This window comes from Peromyscus maniculatus, chromosome 7 (genome assembly GCF_049852395.1).
Source record: "Peromyscus maniculatus bairdii isolate BWxNUB_F1_BW_parent chromosome 7, HU_Pman_BW_mat_3.1, whole genome shotgun sequence".
In the NCBI taxonomy this organism is placed as follows: Eukaryota; Metazoa; Chordata; class Mammalia; order Rodentia; family Cricetidae; genus Peromyscus; species Peromyscus maniculatus.
Genome location: NC_134858.1, coordinates 36,699,562 through 36,718,974, shown reverse-complemented (window position 1 = coordinate 36,718,974; position 19,413 = coordinate 36,699,562). Strand labels below are relative to the sequence as shown.

The following is a 19,413-nucleotide window of genomic DNA, read 5'->3' as shown; positions in this document are numbered from 1 at the left end:
ACTTTTTGTTGAGCACGCTATCCAGTTGCAAGAAATAGTATATTGCCTCTGAGAAAGCCAGTCTGGTGAAGCGTGAGGAAAACTTGACCTCCAGAGTAGGTTTCTCCATGCTCAAGGACACAGTGGATAGAAAGTGAAGAGCATCCTTTTCTGACAATATTTCCTAAAAACAACGTGAGCTCAGAGAGCAGGACTGAAATATTTTTGTTTGTTTACTGTTTGAGAAAACATTCTGAAATTAACCTAAGCAAATGCAATAAAACAGAAATAGTGAGAAGAAAAGATTGACAAAACAACCTTTTGTATATTTAAGGGTATTTAAAAATTCTATTTAAGGAAGTTTGTTACTAGAAGACCTATATTAGTAAAATCTGGATATAAATACATACACATATATTGATGTGTATGTGTTGAACATGTGAAACTGAAGGGTCAAAAGAGGCCAGAACATACTATTGAAATTCTCAGTAACATTTAAGTATGACATTTGCATCTGTTAGTGCTGAAACAGCTGTGCAGGCAAACACTACTTTTATTCCTCTGCTTATTTTTTTTCTCATTTTTAAGGGTAAATCTGAGCTCAAACCAGATTTTACATCAGGATCCTCTCAAGAGGTGAAAGTTAAAACACATTGCTAGGTAGTTCTTCCTGATGATTAGTGTGAATACGATGTTTCTCAATTGTGAACAGAGAATACACTTGTTTCTTGGGATTTTGTGTGGTACTTTTCCTCATAAAATGATGAGTTTGCACAGAATATTTCTTCATTAGATGCAAAATGGCTAATAGGTTTGTTCAGAATGTTGTGGGGTGTGTTTATAATTGGCCCTGATGAGCAGTGATGGTTTTGTGTTTGCAGTAGGATTGATTTAGCCCATGGGCATTATTACCTATGATTTGCCTCCATTTTGTCTGATGTGTGCTGATTTGTGTGATGATTCCCTCTGGATTTGTGGTTGTGTATATTAACCTGAAAGAGTATGAAACTATTTTTGGCTAATCTTCCTCAGAGAGTTGATCAATTTTTCTAGAGCATTCTTATTCTTGTTAACTGTAGGGCATTCTTCCTACCATATGAAAAACTTGTGTACTTCTTCAATTAACTAGGTTTAAAAAAACCACAGTACCATATTTTCCCAGGAAGTCATTTTTATAGTTCAAACCTAATGATCTTTCTTTTTTTTCATCAGTTCCTAAGTAGTATCTAGTATATGATGAATTGTATCAACCATTTCTTAATCATTTTGGTAATTTATTTTTACTTTTTGCCTTATATGTAAATGTATTTCTGGTCTGAAGATTAGAAACTCATTTAGAATAAACAATAATGCCATTGATTTGAAGGTATATTGAACAAATTAGTGCTGAATTGAATCACATTGCTCATTCATGCAGATTTTGAAGTTTAACTTTGGGAGGGAATTCCATGACAACACACATTTCTTTTGAGTACTCTTCCCTCATTCATCATCCTAGGAAGATCACAGTTGAATTGAGTCTGTGAAATACAGAGATCTTCTTGGACTGTCTGTGACCATGTACTTTCTGAAAATCAGAGAAAGTATATTCAGTGCTCGTAGGGTGTGTGTGTGTGGGTGTCCTGCCAATGAAGGACCCTTCCCTTAGATGCTGGGCACATTCTTATACAAAAAGGCACTAGGATGAGCTTCAGGTCACTGAATATTTTCTGGCAATCAATTATATACCCCCGATAATTCTTCCCCATACTCATACATCTCTGTAATAAATGGAGGAGTGTAGCAACACAAGCATGCATCCACCATTTCTAACAATCTGCTTTATTTATATCCACAGAAGATCAGAATGATCCACTTTATGATTATGACAAGGAAACTATTCCTTGATTCACCTACCTAAATTTTACCAAAGTAGAGTCCTATGAAAGTTCAAAATCTGTATCTACTCAGCTCATCAGGCAGTATACATGCAATAGGCCCTTCATATCTAAGTGACATTGCCCCTTCATGTTCAAGTACAACTGGAGTTTGTTTGTCAAAGTAAAACACAGAGAGAAGAGAGTTGGGAAAGTCTTCCTGCTTCCTTGAATTACAGTTCCTCCATAGTTGTATGATATTGACAAGAATACTTAACTTACACAAGGTTTGTTTGTCAAGGTTAAATCTGACAGTTTACATGTGGGTTATTTATGACAACGTGGGACTTAGAAATTGAAATGCACACATAGATAATGCCACAGAAAAACAGCCTTTATGTGACCATTATACTTACAGTACAACTTTCCTGCTAGAAGCCACCCTTGCCCATTGGGATTTTTGATTAATTTTCCATAGTGCTGAAGGACGACATGGAAAATCATGAGTACCAAGGGGTTACAATGTGGAACTTTCTAGGCTCTGCTTTTCCTAACAAGGAGTCCATTCCTTCCCACACCAATCCCCTTTCCTTTTTCTGTTCTAACTCTTCCTGTTTGGCACAATGTCTGTCATCTTCGTGCTTGTGTGTACAGTAGGCCTGTGCTGGATGAAGTCAGTGAGGCTGCACCTCCTTGAGGCCCCCCAGCCTCCTCAACGCTGCCTTCATCTCTTTGTTTCGTAGTGTGTAGATGATGGGGTTGAGCAAGGGAGTAATGACTGTGTAGAAGACAGCTACCACCCCATCCAGAGGTTCCTGTGAGCCAGGCCGTAGGTAAATGAAGGTGCAGGGCACGTAGTAAACGATGACCACAGTGAGGTGGGCAGCGCAGGTGGAGAAGGCATTGCGACGCCCATCTGCAGACCGGATTCTCAGGATGGCAGCCACGATGTAGCCATAAGAGGTGAGAATGAGCATAAAGCACGTGAGGGCCAGGAAGCCAATGTCTACAAAAGTGACTAACTCATTGATGGTGGTGTCTGCACAGACTAGACGGAGAATGGCAGGGATGTCACAGAAGAAGTAGTCAACTCGGTTTGGGCCACAGAAAGGCAGCCTGAATATGAAACTGGTTTGGAAAAGTGAATGGATGGTCCCTCCAATCCAGGTGCCCAAAGCTAGGTAGTTACAGACACTGCGAGTCATGATGGTGGCATAGTGTAAAGGCTTACAGATGGCCAGGAATCTGTCATAAGCCATAAGCGTGTAAAGAAAACATTCGGTGCAGCCCAGGAAGTGGAAAGAAAACAGTTGAATCACACAGCCCCCAAAGGAGATAATTCTACTATCCAAGAGAAAGCCAGCTAGCATCTTCGGTACAATAGCAGAAGAAATGGTCATATCTAAGAAGGAGAGGTGACATAAGAACCAGTACATGGGCCGGTGGAGCCGGATGTCCACCAAGACAGTGAGGATGATGAGCCCATTGCCAGAGACAGTGAGGAGGTAGATGACAAGGAACGCTAGGAAAAGGGGGAACCCGAGCTGAGGTGGGTGGTGCAGGCCCACCAGAATGAAGTGAGACACAGAAGTCTGGTTGCCGCTTTGCATGTCCTTGGCGGTCACATCTGACGAAAGACCACAGAAGGGAAGAAAGGCTTAATGCGCTTGTGAAGTCTCCAGCCATGGCACATATATTCTGCAGTATTCCCAAACAGGCACAGAAAATACTTTTTCCCTTCCCTCTTTCCATGCCTTCCTCCTCCCCTCCCTCCTTCCCCCTCTCCCTATCTCTCTTTCTTTTCCTCCCTCTACCTCCTCTCTCTTCTGTATCACTCACTTGTTCCTTATCATTTTTCCCCTCTCACCTAACCCTTCAGGCTCACCCCCCCCCAATCCCCAGGAAATGAGAAACTAAAAATCTAGTTCCAAGGGCAAGCTGACTCAGCCATTGTTCAACCAGCCCTGCCACAATGTAACAATGTAAAAAGATTTTTGTGAAGAGATGCGTTCAACTGTGACTGGGATAGTTACAGGTGTTCCAGGAAGGACCACTGTGACCTTTGTGTAAACTCCACTTCTGCCCTGATACCCCCCCTTGAGGTTTCAGGAAGAATGTACATGGGGACGTGACTGTACCCACTCTGTGATCAGACCATAATCTTGTGAAACGAAATTGTATGGGAATTGTAACCTTATGGCTTTTGTGGGTTTTTCCTTTAAAAACCTCCATGTGGCTGCAGTAAGATGCGACTCTTGCTCTCAGGACAAGGGTTTGCCCGTCTAAATAGATGCTTCAATAAAAACCTCGTGCTGTTGCATCAACTGGACTGGAGTCTGGGTTCTTGGGGTGCCCACTCGAGACCCTAAACCTTTGGGGTCCAACAACCCCCTCTGATGGAGATTGTATTTGCTTGCAGAGAACATCTCAGTGCTAAAGCTAATGAACAGTTTTCCTTGTCCACAGTTTTGCTTTCCAAAGTTTCAGTTATAGTCACCCATGGACTGAAAATATTATTTATCTTACTTTTTCATGAGAGTAAGAACACAGAACTTGTACGGCAGTATATTATCAGTTTTTATTAATGGTTGTTGCAAATCTTATCCTTCAACTTTCTGGACTGCCACAGACATTGCTGTTCTCAGTGACAAGTTTGCACATGACAAAATCAGTATCCAGCATTCTGATCTGTACAGTGTTCATGAAGGCTTGTGACTGAGGACACCAGGGCCCATGTAACTGCTTCATCATTATTTTATGTACCTAAAGGTAAACTCTGAAGAGCATTTGGATCAGAAAACTCCAAGACAAGACTGACCTTTGCTAAATAACACTCAAAGCCTCTCCTGTCATATGTAATGCTTTAGGTCTCAGCTGTCTCCTGTTCCCAACACCTGTAACATTTAATAAAGTCCATCTCCAAAGGATCTCTGTTACTATACCTCTCCCTCCCCTGCTCTTCCTGGAGCCTGCTGATGAGCTCTGCCTGGTTGAGAATCTGCAATGAGGCCAGCTGTTTCCCTCAGCTTCTTGCATGTTCCTGCTCCGTAAGGAGGCCCATTTCTGCAGCTTTATGGGCCGTGACCCTTCTTGCTTATGAAACTGTTCTCTTTCTGCTTCCCCTCTTATAGCCTACCTGATGCTTTGGGCAGTGGGGTCTCTTGGTTTTAGCCTCTAGAGTCTTGTTTTCTGCTAAGCAGGTTCTTCCTTCCTGTTAATCAGGTTCTTCCTTCCTACAGTCTCAATGGGGTACGAGTTAAGGGGGTGCTGAGATTCACTCTGCCTTTCCCATTGGGGGCAATTAACTACCAAGCGTAAATAAGTTTCACTGGGCTTTGTTCACAGAAGACCCTTTGGAAGTTTGCTGAGTGGCCAGTAGTGTCCCTGTAGCACAGGATCCTAATGAGAGTAGGTGCTTGGTAATCCATGAGAGGCCCCTTCCTCTTCTCTGGGTTTTAGTTTTCTTACCCTGAAACTTCAGATAATTCTGAATTGCTCACATATTCCATGAAAGTCTGTGTGGAAGCTGAAAGAATATTAAAGCTATGGGTATTGAACCAATGCCACTTATTAATTACTTTAAATGAGCCATTCAAATTTAACTTGGAGTCAATCACTAGGGTATTATACTAGAGTATGTCACACCATCAGGGCAGAGTGGTGTCTGGTTATCAGGATGAAAACAGATGGACTGTGAGGGCCTCTGGATAAGTGACTCAGAGCACATACCATGCTACTCTTGAAGAAATGGAATTATGGCAAGTAAGGTTGTCTCCAAAAGTTAATGTCATACAATTGAATGAATTAAATCCTATTTAAGTCTATGTTGACAGATGACATGAATTCATTCAGATCTAGGCATGGAGAAGCCTGCAGTTTTGAACTAGAGAAGGCAAACTACAGATAGCTAAAACATATTTTGTCTAGTGTTTAACATAGTTTAATTATTAAAGAAATTGTTACTCCACTTTTCAGGAACATATTTGTGAATTAACACATTGCATTGGGCCTGTTTTTGAATAAATTATTCTGTAATTAAGGAATTACACCAAGTACTTTGGTTTGTGATTATCAGCTTATTTCCCTATTACATGAATATTATTTTCTTTACTTCCTGATTATGGAAAGTGATAAAATAAAATTTATCATTGCTAGTAGATCATTGCACATAAAAAGTAAGGTGGGAAGAACTTAGGACTCCAGCTACATCATCTTTCCATTACATCTAATATTCCAGATGAAAGTACACATTTAAAAAGAATAATATGAGGAAATGGAACATTTGATTGTACAGGAGGCTTTGGCTTCAAATTCTGGTGTGGATCTCTGGTCTTCAGAAGTTAGGACAGATGTTTATCTATTTGGGAAACTAAACGATTGTTAGTTTGTTAACTCTAGACCTCCGGTAATTTGATTTTCTACACAGGTGAGTATGTGGAAGGAAGGAGGGGAGACTCAAGGAGACCCTACCATATTTTCTTACACTTTGAAATAGAAAAAGAAAAAAGAAAAGAAAAACAGGGCAGGAGAAAATTTGTCTTAAGAAGATAAGTAGAAAGGAAGGAGAACATGGAGGAAGGGGAAGGACATCCGGGACTCGGACGGTAGATAAGAGTCTCCTAGCCGGGCGGTGGTGGCGTACGCCTTTAGTCCCAGCGCTTGGGAGGCAGAGGCAGGCTGATGATCTCTGTGAGTATGAGGCCAGCCTGGTATCCAAAGTGAGTTCCAGGAAAGGCGCAAAGCTACACAGAGAAACCCTGTCTCGAAAAAACAAACAAACAAACAAACAAAAGAGTCTCCTAGCTGGAAGTAGGGCCATCTAGGTAACAGGGAGGAGGATTGCAGGCTGGTTGGATTGTTCAGTGTGTAAAGATGTTTCTGCCCAGGTCTGATGATATGCGTTTGATTTCCCAGAATCTGTTTACAGGTGACTGCAGAGAACCAAATTCACCAAGTTGTACCAAGGCATGCACATGCCTCATCCTGCCATGGTACATACAAACAAACTAATAATTACTATAAATATTAAATATTAAAGGAAGAATAAGTGTGATTTTCTGAGAGAAACAAAAAACTTTATGGCGAACAATCACCGATTTTGAAGGGGGGTTATTTATTCATATTGTTAGGCTTTATGTATTTTAAATTCTCTGTAAGTAAGACTACTTCCTGTTATGAATTTAGATATACAGACACTGGGGTCTAGAAACTCCATTTCAGGAGTACATTGTTAGTAGAAGCATAAGTGTATAAGTTTACTCAATTAAGTATTTGTGCTTGACACATGGTTTATAATGGCAAAACAGTGGAAAACCAAGTCAAGATGATTGAGTAAGTAAAAGTACTTTTTTTGTGAAATACAAAATTTGTTAATTTGCTTGAGTACTTACAACAGATACCATATGGTCCAGAAATGATAAATTAATATCTGGTCCTTCAAATAAAACATCTGCTTGCCCCTGTGATTAAACAATCAGCTCTCTGTTGACCACATCTCCTGCAACTTTACCTTTTCTCTATCTCTCTCTTTTTTTGTTTGTTTGCAGGCAAATGGATGGAACTAGAAAATATTATCCTGAGTGAGGTAACCCAGACTCAGAAGGTATCACTCATAAGTGGATACTAGATATAAAACAAAGGAAAACCAGACTGCAACCCACAAAGGGGCTAGCTAGTAAGGAAGACCCTAGGAAGGACACATGGATTGCCCAGTGATGGAGAAATGGATGAAATCTACATGAGCAAACTGGGGATTGGGGGGTAATAGAGGGCAAGGGTCGGGAGATGAGAGTTTAGGGGAGCGGGAGGTTTGAGCTGGAACAGGAACAGAGTAGGAGAGCAAGGAAAGAGATACCATGATAAATGAAGACACCATGGGAATAGGGAGAAACAGAGTGTTAGGGAGGTTCCCAAGCATCCACAAAGATGACTCCACCATAGACTACTGGTAATAGTCGAGAGGGTGCCTGAGCTAGCATACTCTGGTAATGGGATGGCTGAATAACCTAATTGTCATCATATAACCCTCATCCAGTGACTGATGGAAGCAGATGCAGAGGTCCACGGCCGGGTTCCAGGTGGAGCTCCAGGAGTCCAATCAATGAGAGAGAGGAGGGATTCTATGAGCAAGGGATATCAAGACCATGACTGGAAAAAGTACAGAGACAACAAGCCAAACTAGTGAAAATGCATGAACTGTGGACCAATAGCTGAGGAGCCCCCATGGTACTGGACTAGGCCCTCTGGATAAGTGAGACAGTTGTTTAGCTTGAACTGTATAGGGGGTCCCCAGGCAGTGGGATTGGGACCTGTCCCTAGTGCATGAGCCGGCTTATTGGAATATAGTGCCTATACTGAGAAACTTTGAGCAGCTTTGGTGCAGGAAGGAGGGGCTTGGACCTGCCTCAACTGAATGTACCAGGCTCTGCTGACTCCCCATGGGAGATGTTGCCTTGGAGGAGGTGGAAATGGGGGGTGGGTTAGGGGGGAAGGCTGGGAGGTGGGAGGAGGGAGGACAGGGGAATCTGTGGTTGATATGTAAAATGGATAGAAAATCTCTTAATAAAAAACTTTATTTAAAAAAATAAAATACTCGCCAGGCCAGCCTGGGCTACCAAGTGAGCTCCAGGAAAGGCGCAAAGCTACACAGAGAAACCCTGTCTAAAAAAAAACCAAACCAAAAAAAAAAAAATTTGAAACTCATATTTTTTTCTCCTGAGAATTTCCACAAAATTAAACCTTTGTCCCTGCAAATGCTTGCAAGAAAATGTCCATGGCAGTTATTTGAAACAGTCAAATCCTAGAAACAAGTTTGTTTCACATCAAGTAGTGAATGAGCAAACACAGTGAGAATCATAACTATATGTGAACAGTACATAAAATTATTGGAGTGCCTAAAATTCAACCAGAAATAAATCCTATATGCCATGATTCCATGCTTATGAAATATGCTGAAATAATCAGTTTATAACATGAGAAAACAGAGTAGTGGATAACTGAAAGGAGGAGACAAGTGTAGGAAATTAGTATAAATGGCTGTAAATTCCTTTTTTTTGTTTTTGTTTTTTTTTTGAGACAGGGTTTCTTCGTGTAGTTTTGGTACCTGTCCTGGATCTTGCTCTGTAGACCAGGCTGGCCTCAGACTCACAGAGATCAGCCTGGCTCTGCCTCCCAAGTTCTGGGATTAAAGGCGTGCGCCACCACCTCCACCCCATTCCCTGGCATAAATGCCTTTCTTAAGCAGTGGAAATATTTTAAGATTAAATGTGGCAATAGCTAGATAACATGGTAATTTGCTAGCAATCATTGGATTGTACCTTGTAAGCACAGGATTTTATTAGATACAAATAATGCTTCTAGAGGCTCTTTAGAAGGCGATGGAGAAATCTAGAAAAGTCTGTTTAGTGGCATAAAACAGAACTCAGATAAATGAGGAAAGGTCATTGCTCCAGATAATAATAAAACACTAAATACATTAAAACATTTTAAATTTAAATATTAAATTAATTAAACCAAAAAAGTAGAGAAGAATTAAACGTTCATATTGACCCAACTTCCTTAAATGTTGATGACCCCCAAGTAGATTTTGTGATGAGTACATAAAGATTGTGTGGTTTTGGTCAATATTACCTCAGAAGTGACACATTCTTTTTTTTTTTTTTTTTTTTTTGGTTTTGGTTTTGGTTTTTCAAGACAGGGTTTCTCTGTGTAGCTTTGCGCCTTTCCTGGAGCTCACTTGGTAGCCCAGGCTGGCCTCGAACTCACAGAGATCCGCCTGGCTCTGCCTCCCGAGTGCTGGGATTAAAGGCGTGCGCCACCACCGCCCGGCCGTGACACATTCTTTTTAAGACTTCATATAATATATGATGCCAATATATCTTGTTTCTAGTCATGCTCACTGTCTTGAGAAGACATATTTTGACATTAATCTTCTCAAACCCTCCTATACCACTGTTCAATTCTGTAATGACCTGCCCACTTGTTCATTCAATTATTCATTTATATAACTAGTTCTATGTAATAGAAACAACATGCTATGCTGTATATAGAATATATTACTTAATGAACGGTGATTATTTTATTACTCAAGTTTTCCAAGCCTCTATTAGTATGTCACATGTATGGTTGATATATTGTGCACCCTAATAAACTTATCTGGGGCCAGAGGACAGAACAGCCACTAGATAGACATAGAGGCCAGAAAATGGTGGAACACACACCTTTAATCCTAGTATTCTAGAGAAAGAAATCCATCTGGGTCTCTGTGAGTTCAAGGCCACACTGGAAACAGCCAGGCAAGGTGACACACATCTTTAATCCCAGGAAGTGATGGCAGGAAGCAGAAAGGTATATAAGACGTGAAACCAGAAACCAGAGGCTTTTTAAACTTTTAGGCTTCTAGCAGCAGTTCAGCTGAGATCCATTCGGACAAGGAATCAGAGGCTTCCAGTTTAAGTGAACAGGATCAGCTGAGAAGTTGGCAAGGTGAGGTTAGCTGTGGCTTGTTCTGCTTCTCTGATCTTTCAGCATTCACCCCAATATCTGACTCCTGAGTGTTTTTATTAAGACCTTTTAAGATTCATGCAACACACATGCAACTATTGACATTTCTCAGTTTCTCCATACTTAGTTATGTCCTGTCACAATGTTACTTTGTTATATTCTAGGCACCTTTTATATTATTACTGCCACAACTCTAGTCTCAATGACACTTCAAAAGTTCTTTTAATGGGAAACGCCATCATAAACCAAAGGTCAAAATGGTGCACTCTATTTGCTACAATACATGGGCTTGTATTCCTAGGTTTTTTTTTCTCTGTGGAAATAGGAAATACATGTATGAGTATCAACCCATTGGTATATCCTCATCTATAGTTACTTCTGTAGCTATTGGTATAAAAAATAAAGCCTTGCATTTGTGCTTGTATTTCTAGATTTTAATCAAATACTGTCTCTGCTTGTTTATTCTAATGTCTTTTCTTCTATAATGAGAGACTTGGCTTGTATATTAGGGTTTCTATTGTTGAGATAAAATGTGGTCCATTTACACAATGGAGTATTACTCAGTGGTTAAAAAAACAATAATGACATCATGAAATTTGCAGGCAAAGGGATGGAACTAGAAAAAAAATCATTCCAAGTGTGGTAACCCAGACCTAGAAAGACAAACACAGTATGTACTCACTCATAAGTGAATAGTAGATGTAAATCAAAGGACAATTAGGCTACAATTCACAGCCCTAGAGAAACTAGGTAACAAGGAGGACACTAAGAGGGATGCATGGATCACACTCGAAGGGGAAATAGATAAGATCTCCTAGGTAAACTGAGGCTGGGGGAGTGGGTAGGAGGGAGAGGGTGAGGGATGGGAACTTGAAGGATTGGGATGGTGGATTTGGGGTAAAGATGGAGAGGGAGAATAACAAAAGAGATATCTTGATAGAGGAGGCATTATGGGGTTAGGGAAAAGAACCTGTTGCCAGGGAAACTCCAGGGAATCCACAAAGATGACACCAGCTAAGATTCCTAGCAATAGTGGAGAGGGTGCCTGAACTGGCTTTCTCCTGTAATCAGATTGGTAATGACCCTAATTGTCATCATAGAACCTTCATCTAGTAACTTATGGGAGCAGATGCAGAGATCCATAGCCAAGCCCTGGGCTGAGCTTTGGGAATCCAGCTGAAGAAAGGGAGGAGGGATTATATAAGGAAGGTATCAGGGGTCAAGATCATGATGGGGAAGCCCACAGAGACCATAGACTTGAGAGCTTATGGACTGTAGACCAACAGCTAGGGAACCTGCTTGGGACCAACCTAGGCCCTCTGCGTGTGGGTTGACAGTTGTGTAGCTTGGGTAAAACAAAAGACTACTGGTCTGAAAACCAGAAAGTATCAATAGAATGACTCCTAATGATATTCTGCTATAACTCTTATCCGTGCCTTATTCAGTCATCATCAGAGAAGCTTCCTCAAGCAGCAGATGGGAGCATATGCAGAGACTCACAGCCTGACATACATGGAGAGAGACTCTAGATTGTATTTCTCCATCAAATCCCTCCCATCAGATCTCAGGGAACCTCAGAGAAGAAAGGGTGGGAAGAATTTAAGAGCCAAAGGGGAATGGAGGACACTAGAGAAGTAGGCCCTATGAATCAACTAAGCAGGGTGCATATGAGCTCACAGAGACTGAAACAGAAAGCACAGAGGCTACATGGGTCTGCACCAGGTCCTCTGCATGTATATTATGGCTTTTAACTTAATATTTTTGTGGGACTCCTTAGTGTATGAATGAATGGGTCTCTGATTCTTGTGCCTGTTCCTGAGGTTGCCTTATTCAGCCTCAATGTGTTGTTTTTTTGCTTTATCTTGTTATATTTTATTTTGTCATGTTAAAAACAAACAAACAAACAAAGAAATAAAGTAAAAAAGAACTATTCAGAGCCAACAAGATATAGAAGAACATTTTAATAGATCAGTAGATGAACAAAATGTGGCAATTATGTTGAAGAATACTGCACAGTTATAAAAAGAATGATGTAATGACATGCTATAATGTGAATGAAACTTAAAAGCATGCAAAGTGAAAGAAAATCTCTCTCTCTCTCCCTCTGTCTCTCTGTATGTGTGTGTGTGTGTGTGTGGGACGGTGATGGCAGATGCATGAAATAGAAAGTAGATTAGTGAATTCCTGGAGCTGTGTGTAAACATGGATTGATTGAGTTGAATACAGTGGTAGAGAAGGTCTAAAATTTTGTGGTAAAGATGTTTGCACAGCTGGCGAGTTTCTAAAAAAATTAACAAAGTGCATATATAACATGAGTAAATTTTACATCAAATAAATGTATGAAACACAACTAATATGTGTAATAATGAGGTTTGTGGCAATGAATAGTTTGTGGTACCATGAAACAGGTATGGAGCCTGGATGGAGGGAGAGTATTTACTTGTAAGCGTAGTGTAAGCCAAGTAGCCTGGTAAATTATTTGGAACTGCATACAAATTTACACATTTAAATTTTACTCACCTATAATTTAAAAATAGTTAAATATTTTAAGAGTTAATATGCATTATAGTTGGTATACACACATATGCATGTACATTTACTGGATAATCAATTATGTATTTTAAAATGGAAACAAAAATCTGTATAGAGTGGACCCTAGTATCATAACACCAAGCAGTATACTATATAAGATGAAACTAGTTTTTCTCAATCAATTATTTTATTAATTTTTCCATGACCCTTCCAGTGTGAGACTATTACTACTGCATAGGAAAGCTTATTCAAATACAGACTGGTTTGTGCATATGAACAGCCGTCCTCTATAGTTTAAACCAGAATTCTTACAACCTCACAACAGCTTCTTTGAAACAAACAAAATAAAGTAAAATATCTAACAAATGCAAATAGAAACAAACATTCGAGCAAAGAAAATCATACCTGATACATTTAGCTACATATGTCATAGAGGATAGAAATGGTAGATGAGGCCATGTCTGGCTCAAGAGATTTGATCTTTCTCTAGTAGGCTCATTTTTTCTTTCTCAAGGACACTCCTCCTCATTGCACCCAATTTTGAAAGCTTTCATCAGAAGCTTTCTTGGGCAGAATGGGACTGGAGTAGTTACAGGATATTTGAATCTCAAAATACAGAATAACTTGAAAATCACCTTGTAAAGGTTTATTTTACAGAAAATGAATCTCAAGGGGGAGTAAATGGAATGTGGTAAGACAAAGTGTCCTGTAGAGAACTTAAAAGTAACGATTATCAGAGTTTCAAGCACTAAACATTAAAATCACCACAAACATGACCTGAGCTGATAGAAACAAACAACTTTTTGTTGAGCACGCTATCCAGTTGCAAGAAATAGTATATTGCCTCTGAGAAAGCCAGTCTGGTGAAGCGTGAGGAAAACTTGACCTCCAGAGTAGGTTTCTCCATGCTCAAGGACACAGTGGATAGAAAGTGAAGAGCATCCTTTTCTGACAATATTTCCTAAAAACAACGTGAGCTCAGAGAGCAGGACTGAAATATTTTTGTTTGTTTACTGTTTGAGAAAACATTCTGAAATTAACCTAAGCAAATGCAATAAAACAGAAATAGTGAGAAGAAAAGATTGACAAAACAACCTTTTGTATATTTAAGGGTATTTAAAAATTCTATTTAAGGAAGTTTGTTACTAGAAGACCTATATTAGTAAAATCTGGATATAAATACATACACATATATTGATGTGTATGTGTTGAACATGTGAAACTGAAGGGTCAAAAGAGGCCAGAACATACTATTGAAATTCTCAGTAACATTTAAGTATGACATTTGCATCTGTTAGTGCTGAAACAGCTGTGCAGGCAAACACTACTTTTATTCCTCTGCTTATTTTTTTTTCTCATTTTTAAGGGTAAATCTGAGCTCAAACCAGATTTTACATCAGGATCCTCTCAAGAGGTGAAAGTTAAAACACATTGCTAGGTAGTTCTTCCTGATGATTAGTGTGAATACGATGTTTCTCAATTGTGAACAGAGAATACACTTGTTTCTTGGGATTTTGTGTGGTACTTTTCCTCATAAAATGATGAGTTTGCACAGAATATTTCTTCATTAGATGCAAAATGGCTAATAGGTTTGTTCAGAATGTTGTGGGGTGTGTTTATAATTGGCCCTGATGAGCAGTGATGGTTTTGTGTTTGCAGTAGGATTGATTTAGCCCATGGGCATTATTACCTATGATTTGCCTCCATTTTGTCTGATGTGTGCTGATTTGTGTGATGATTCCCTCTGGATTTGTGGTTGTGTATATTAACCTGAAAGAGTATGAAACTATTTTTGGCTAATCTTCCTCAGAGAGTTGATCAATTTTTCTAGAGCATTCTTATTCTTGTTAACTGTAGGGCATTCTTCCTACCATATGAAAAACTTGTGTACTTCTTCAATTAACTAGGTTTAAAAAAACCACAGTACCATATTTTCCCAGGAAGTCATTTTTATAGTTCAAACCTAATGATCTTTCTTTTTTTTCATCAGTTCCTAAGTAGTATCTAGTATATGATGAATTGTATCAACCATTTCTTAATCATTTTGGTAATTTATTTTTACTTTTTGCCTTATATGTAAATGTATTTCTGGTCTGAAGATTAGAAACTCATTTAGAATAAACAATAATGCCATTGATTTGAAGGTATATTGAACAAATTAGTGCTGAATTGAATCACATTGCTCATTCATGCAGATTTTGAAGTTTAACTTTGGGAGGGAATTCCATGACAACACACATTTCTTTTGAGTACTCTTCCCTCATTCATCATCCTAGGAAGATCACAGTTGAATTGAGTCTGTGAAATACAGAGATCTTCTTGGACTGTCTGTGACCATGTACTTTCTGAAAATCAGAGAAAGTATATTCAGTGCTCGTAGGGTGTGTGTGTGTGGGTGTCCTGCCAATGAAGGACCCTTCCCTTAGATGCTGGGCACATTCTTATACAAAAAGGCACTAGGATGAGCTTCAGGTCACTGAATATTTTCTGGTAATCAATTATATACCCCCGATAATTCTTCCCCATACTCATACATCTCTGTAATAAATGGAGGAGTGTAGCAACACAAGCATGCATCCACCATTTCTAACAATCTGCTTTATTTATATCCACAGAAGATCAGAATGATCCACTTTATGATTATGACAAGGAAACTATTCCTTGATTCACCTACCTAAATTTTACCAAAGTAGAGTCCTATGAAAGTTCAAAATCTGTATCTACTCAGCTCATCAGGCAGTATACATGCAATAGGCCCTTCATATCTAAGTGACATTGCCCCTTCATGTTCAAGTACAACTGGAGTTTGTTTGTCAAAGTAAAACACAGAGAGAAGAGAGTTGGGAAAGTCTTCCTGCTTCCTTGAATTACAGTTCCTCCATAGTTGTATGATATTGACAAGAATACTTAACTTACACAAGGTTTGTTTGTCAAGGTTAAATCTGACAGTTTACATGTGGGTTATTTATGACAACGTGGGACTTAGAAATTGAAATGCACACATAGATAATGCCACAGAAAAACAGCCTTTATGTGACCATTATACTTACAGTACAACTTTCCTGCTAGAAGCCACCCTTGCCCATTGGGATTTTTGATTAATTTTCCATAGTGCTGAAGGACGACATGGAAAATCATGAGTACCAAGGGGTTACAATGTGGAACTTTCTAGGCTCTGCTTTTCCTAACAAGGAGTCCATTCCTTCCCACACCAATCCCCTTTCCTTTTTCTGTTCTAACTCTTCCTGTTTGGCACAATGTCTGTCATCTTCGTGCTTGTGTGTACAGTAGGCCTGTGCTGGATGAAGTCAGTGAGGCTGCACCTCCTTGAGGCCCCCCAGCCTCCTCAACGCTGCCTTCATCTCTTTGTTTCGTAGTGTGTAGATGATGGGGTTGAGCAAGGGAGTAATGACTGTGTAGAAGACAGCTACCACCCCATCCAGAGGTTCCTGTGAGCCAGGCCGTAGGTAAATGAAGGTGCAGGGCACGTAGTAAACGATGACCACAGTGAGGTGGGCAGCGCAGGTGGAGAAGGCATTGCGACGCCCATCTGCAGACCGGATTCTCAGGATGGCAGCCACGATGTAGCCATAAGAGGTGAGAATGAGCATAAAGCACGTGAGGGCCAGGAAGCCAATGTCTACAAAAGTGACTAACTCATTGATGGTGGTGTCTGCACAGACTAGACGGAGAATGGCAGGGATGTCACAGAAGAAGTAGTCAACTCGGTTTGGGCCACAGAAAGGCAGCCTGAATATGAAACTGGTTTGGAAAAGTGAATGGATGGTCCCTCCAATCCAGGTGCCCAAAGCTAGGTAGTTACAGACACTGCGAGTCATGATGGTGGCATAGTGTAAAGGCTTACAGATGGCCAGGAATCTGTCATAAGCCATAAGCGTGTAAAGAAAACATTCGGTGCAGCCCAGGAAGTGGAAAGAAAACAGTTGAATCACACAGCCCCCAAAGGAGATAATTCTACTATCCAAGAGAAAGCCAGCTAGCATCTTCGGTACAATAGCAGAAGAAATGGTCATATCTAAGAAGGAGAGGTGACATAAGAACCAGTACATGGGCCGGTGGAGCCGGATGTCCACCAAGACAGTGAGGATGATGAGCCCATTGCCAGAGACAGTGAGGAGGTAGATGACAAGGAACGCTAGGAAAAGGGGGAACCCGAGCTGAGGTGGGTGGTGCAGGCCCACCAGAATGAAGTGAGACACAGAAGTCTGGTTGCCGCTTTGCATGTCCTTGGCGGTCACATCTGACGAAAGACCACAGAAGGGAAGAAAGGCTTAATGCGCTTGTGAAGTCTCCAGCCATGGCACATATATTCTGCAGTATTCCCAAACAGGCACAGAAAATACTTTTTCCCTTCCCTCTTTCCATGCCTTCCTCCTCCCCTCCCTCCTTCCCCCTCTCCCTATCTCTCTTTCTTTTCCTCCCTCTACCTCCTCTCTCTTCTGTATCACTCACTTGTTCCTTATCATTTTTCCCCTCTCACCTAACCCTTCAGGCTCACCCCCCCCCAATCCCCAGGAAATGAGAAACTAAAAATCTAGTTCCAAGGGCAAGCTGACTCAGCCATTGTTCAACCAGCCCTGCCACAATGTAACAATGTAAAAAGATTTTTGTGAAGAGATGCGTTCAACTGTGACTGGGATAGTTACAGGTGTTCCAGGAAGGACCACTGTGACCTTTGTGTAAACTCCACTTCTGCCCTGATACCCCCCCTTGAGGTTTCAGGAAGAATGTACATGGGGACGTGACTGTACCCACTCTGTGATCAGACCATAATCTTGTGAAACGAAATTGTATGGGAATTGTAACCTTATGGCTTTTGTGGGTTTTTCCTTTAAAAACCTCCATGTGGCTGCAGTAAGATGCGACTCTTGCTCTCAGGACAAGGGTTTGCCCGTCTAAATAGATGCTTCAATAAAAACCTCGTGCTGTTGCATCAACTGGACTGGAGTCTGGGTTCTTGGGGTGCCCACTCGAGACCCTAAACCTTTGGGGTCCAACAACCCCCTCTGATGGAGATTGTATTTGCTTGCAGAGAACATCTCAGTGCTAAAGCTAATGAACAGTTTTCCTTGTCCACAGTTTTGCTTTCCAAAGTTTCAGTTATAGTCACCCATGGACTGAAAATATTATTTATCTTACTTTTTCATGAGAGTAAGAACACAGAACTTGTACGGCAGTATATTATCAGTTTTTATTAATGGTTGTTGCAAATCTTATCCTTCAACTTTCTGGACTGCCACAGACATTGCTGTTCTCAGTGACAAGTTTGCACATGACAAAATCAGTATCCAGCATTCTGATCTGTACAGTGTTCATGAAGGCTTGTGACTGAGGACACCAGGGCCCATGTAACTGCTTCATCATTATTTTATGTACCTAAAGGTAAACTCTGAAGAGCATTTGGATCAGAAAACTCCAAGACAAGACTGACCTTTGCTAAATAACACTCAAAGCCTCTCCTGTCATATGTAATGCTTTAGGTCTCAGCTGTCTCCTGTTCCCAACACCTGTAACATTTAATAAAGTCCATCTCCAAAGGATCTCTGTTACTATACCTCTCCCTCCCCTGCTCTTCCTGGAGCCTGCTGATGAGCTCTGCCTGGTTGAGAATCTGCAATGAGGCCAGCTGTTTCCCTCAGCTTCTTGCATGTTCCTGCTCCGTAAGGAGGCCCATTTCTGCAGCTTTATGGGCCGTGACCCTTCTTGCTTATGAAACTGTTCTCTTTCTGCTTCCCCTCTTATAGCCTACCTGATGCTTTGGGCAGTGGGGTCTCTTGGTTTTAGCCTCTAGAGTCTTGTTTTCTGCTAAGCAGGTTCTTCCTTCCTGTTAATCAGGTTCTTCCTTCCTACAGTCTCAATGGGGTACGAGTTAAGGGGGTGCTGAGATTCACTCTGCCTTTCCCATTGGGGGCAATTAACTACCAAGCGTAAATAAGTTTCACTGGGCTTTGTTCACAGAAGACCCTTTGGAAGTTTGCTGAGTGGCCAGTAGTGTCCCTGTAGCACAGGATCCTAATGAGAGTAGGTGCTTGGTAATCCATGAGAGGCCCCTTCCTCTTCTCTGGGTTTTAGTTTTCTTACCCTGAAACTTCAGATAATTCTGAATTGCTCACATATTCCATGAAAGTCTGTGTGGAAGCTGAAAGAATATTAAAGCTATGGGTATTGAACCAATGCCACTTATTAATTACTTTAAATGAGCCATTCAAATTTAACTTGGAGTCAATCACTAGGGTATTATACTAGAGTATGTCACACCATCAGGGCAGAGTGGTGTCTGGTTATCAGGATGAAAACAGATGGACTGTGAGGGCCTCTGGATAAGTGACTCAGAGCACATACCATGCTACTCTTGAAGAAATGGAATTATGGCAAGTAAGGTTGTCTCCAAAAGTTAATGTCATACAATTGAATGAATTAAATCCTATTTAAGTCTATGTTGACAGATGACATGAATTCATTCAGATCTAGGCATGGAGAAGCCTGCAGTTTTGAACTAGAGAAGGCAAACTACAGATAGCTA

The 19,413-nt window shown here is 40.6% G+C and overlaps 2 protein-coding genes across 2 annotated transcripts; both read right to left on the bottom strand.

Annotated features, from left to right (window-relative positions):
• Positions 1–1,631: 1,631 nt before the first annotated feature.
• On the bottom strand, positions 1,632–4,927 carry LOC143274122 (olfactory receptor 10G6-like). The gene is made up of 2 exons (XM_076575584.1): positions 4,778–4,927; positions 1,632–3,462 (listed from the first exon to the last, which is right to left on the bottom strand). Exons 1-2 carry the CDS (start codon positions 4,869–4,871, stop codon positions 2,510–2,512), a joined length of 1,047 nt encoding a protein of 348 aa, XP_076431699.1. The 5' UTR covers positions 4,872–4,927; the 3' UTR covers positions 1,632–2,509.
• Positions 4,928–15,455: 10,528 nt separating this feature from the next.
• On the bottom strand, positions 15,456–18,544 carry LOC143274121 (olfactory receptor 10G6-like). The gene is made up of 2 exons (XM_076575583.1): positions 18,446–18,544; positions 15,456–17,130 (listed from the first exon to the last, which is right to left on the bottom strand). The coding sequence occupies exons 1-2, from the start codon at positions 18,537–18,539 to the stop codon at positions 16,178–16,180; spliced, it is 1,047 nt and encodes a 348-aa protein (XP_076431698.1). The 5' UTR covers positions 18,540–18,544; the 3' UTR covers positions 15,456–16,177.
• Between the last annotated feature and the right edge of the window lie 869 nt (positions 18,545–19,413).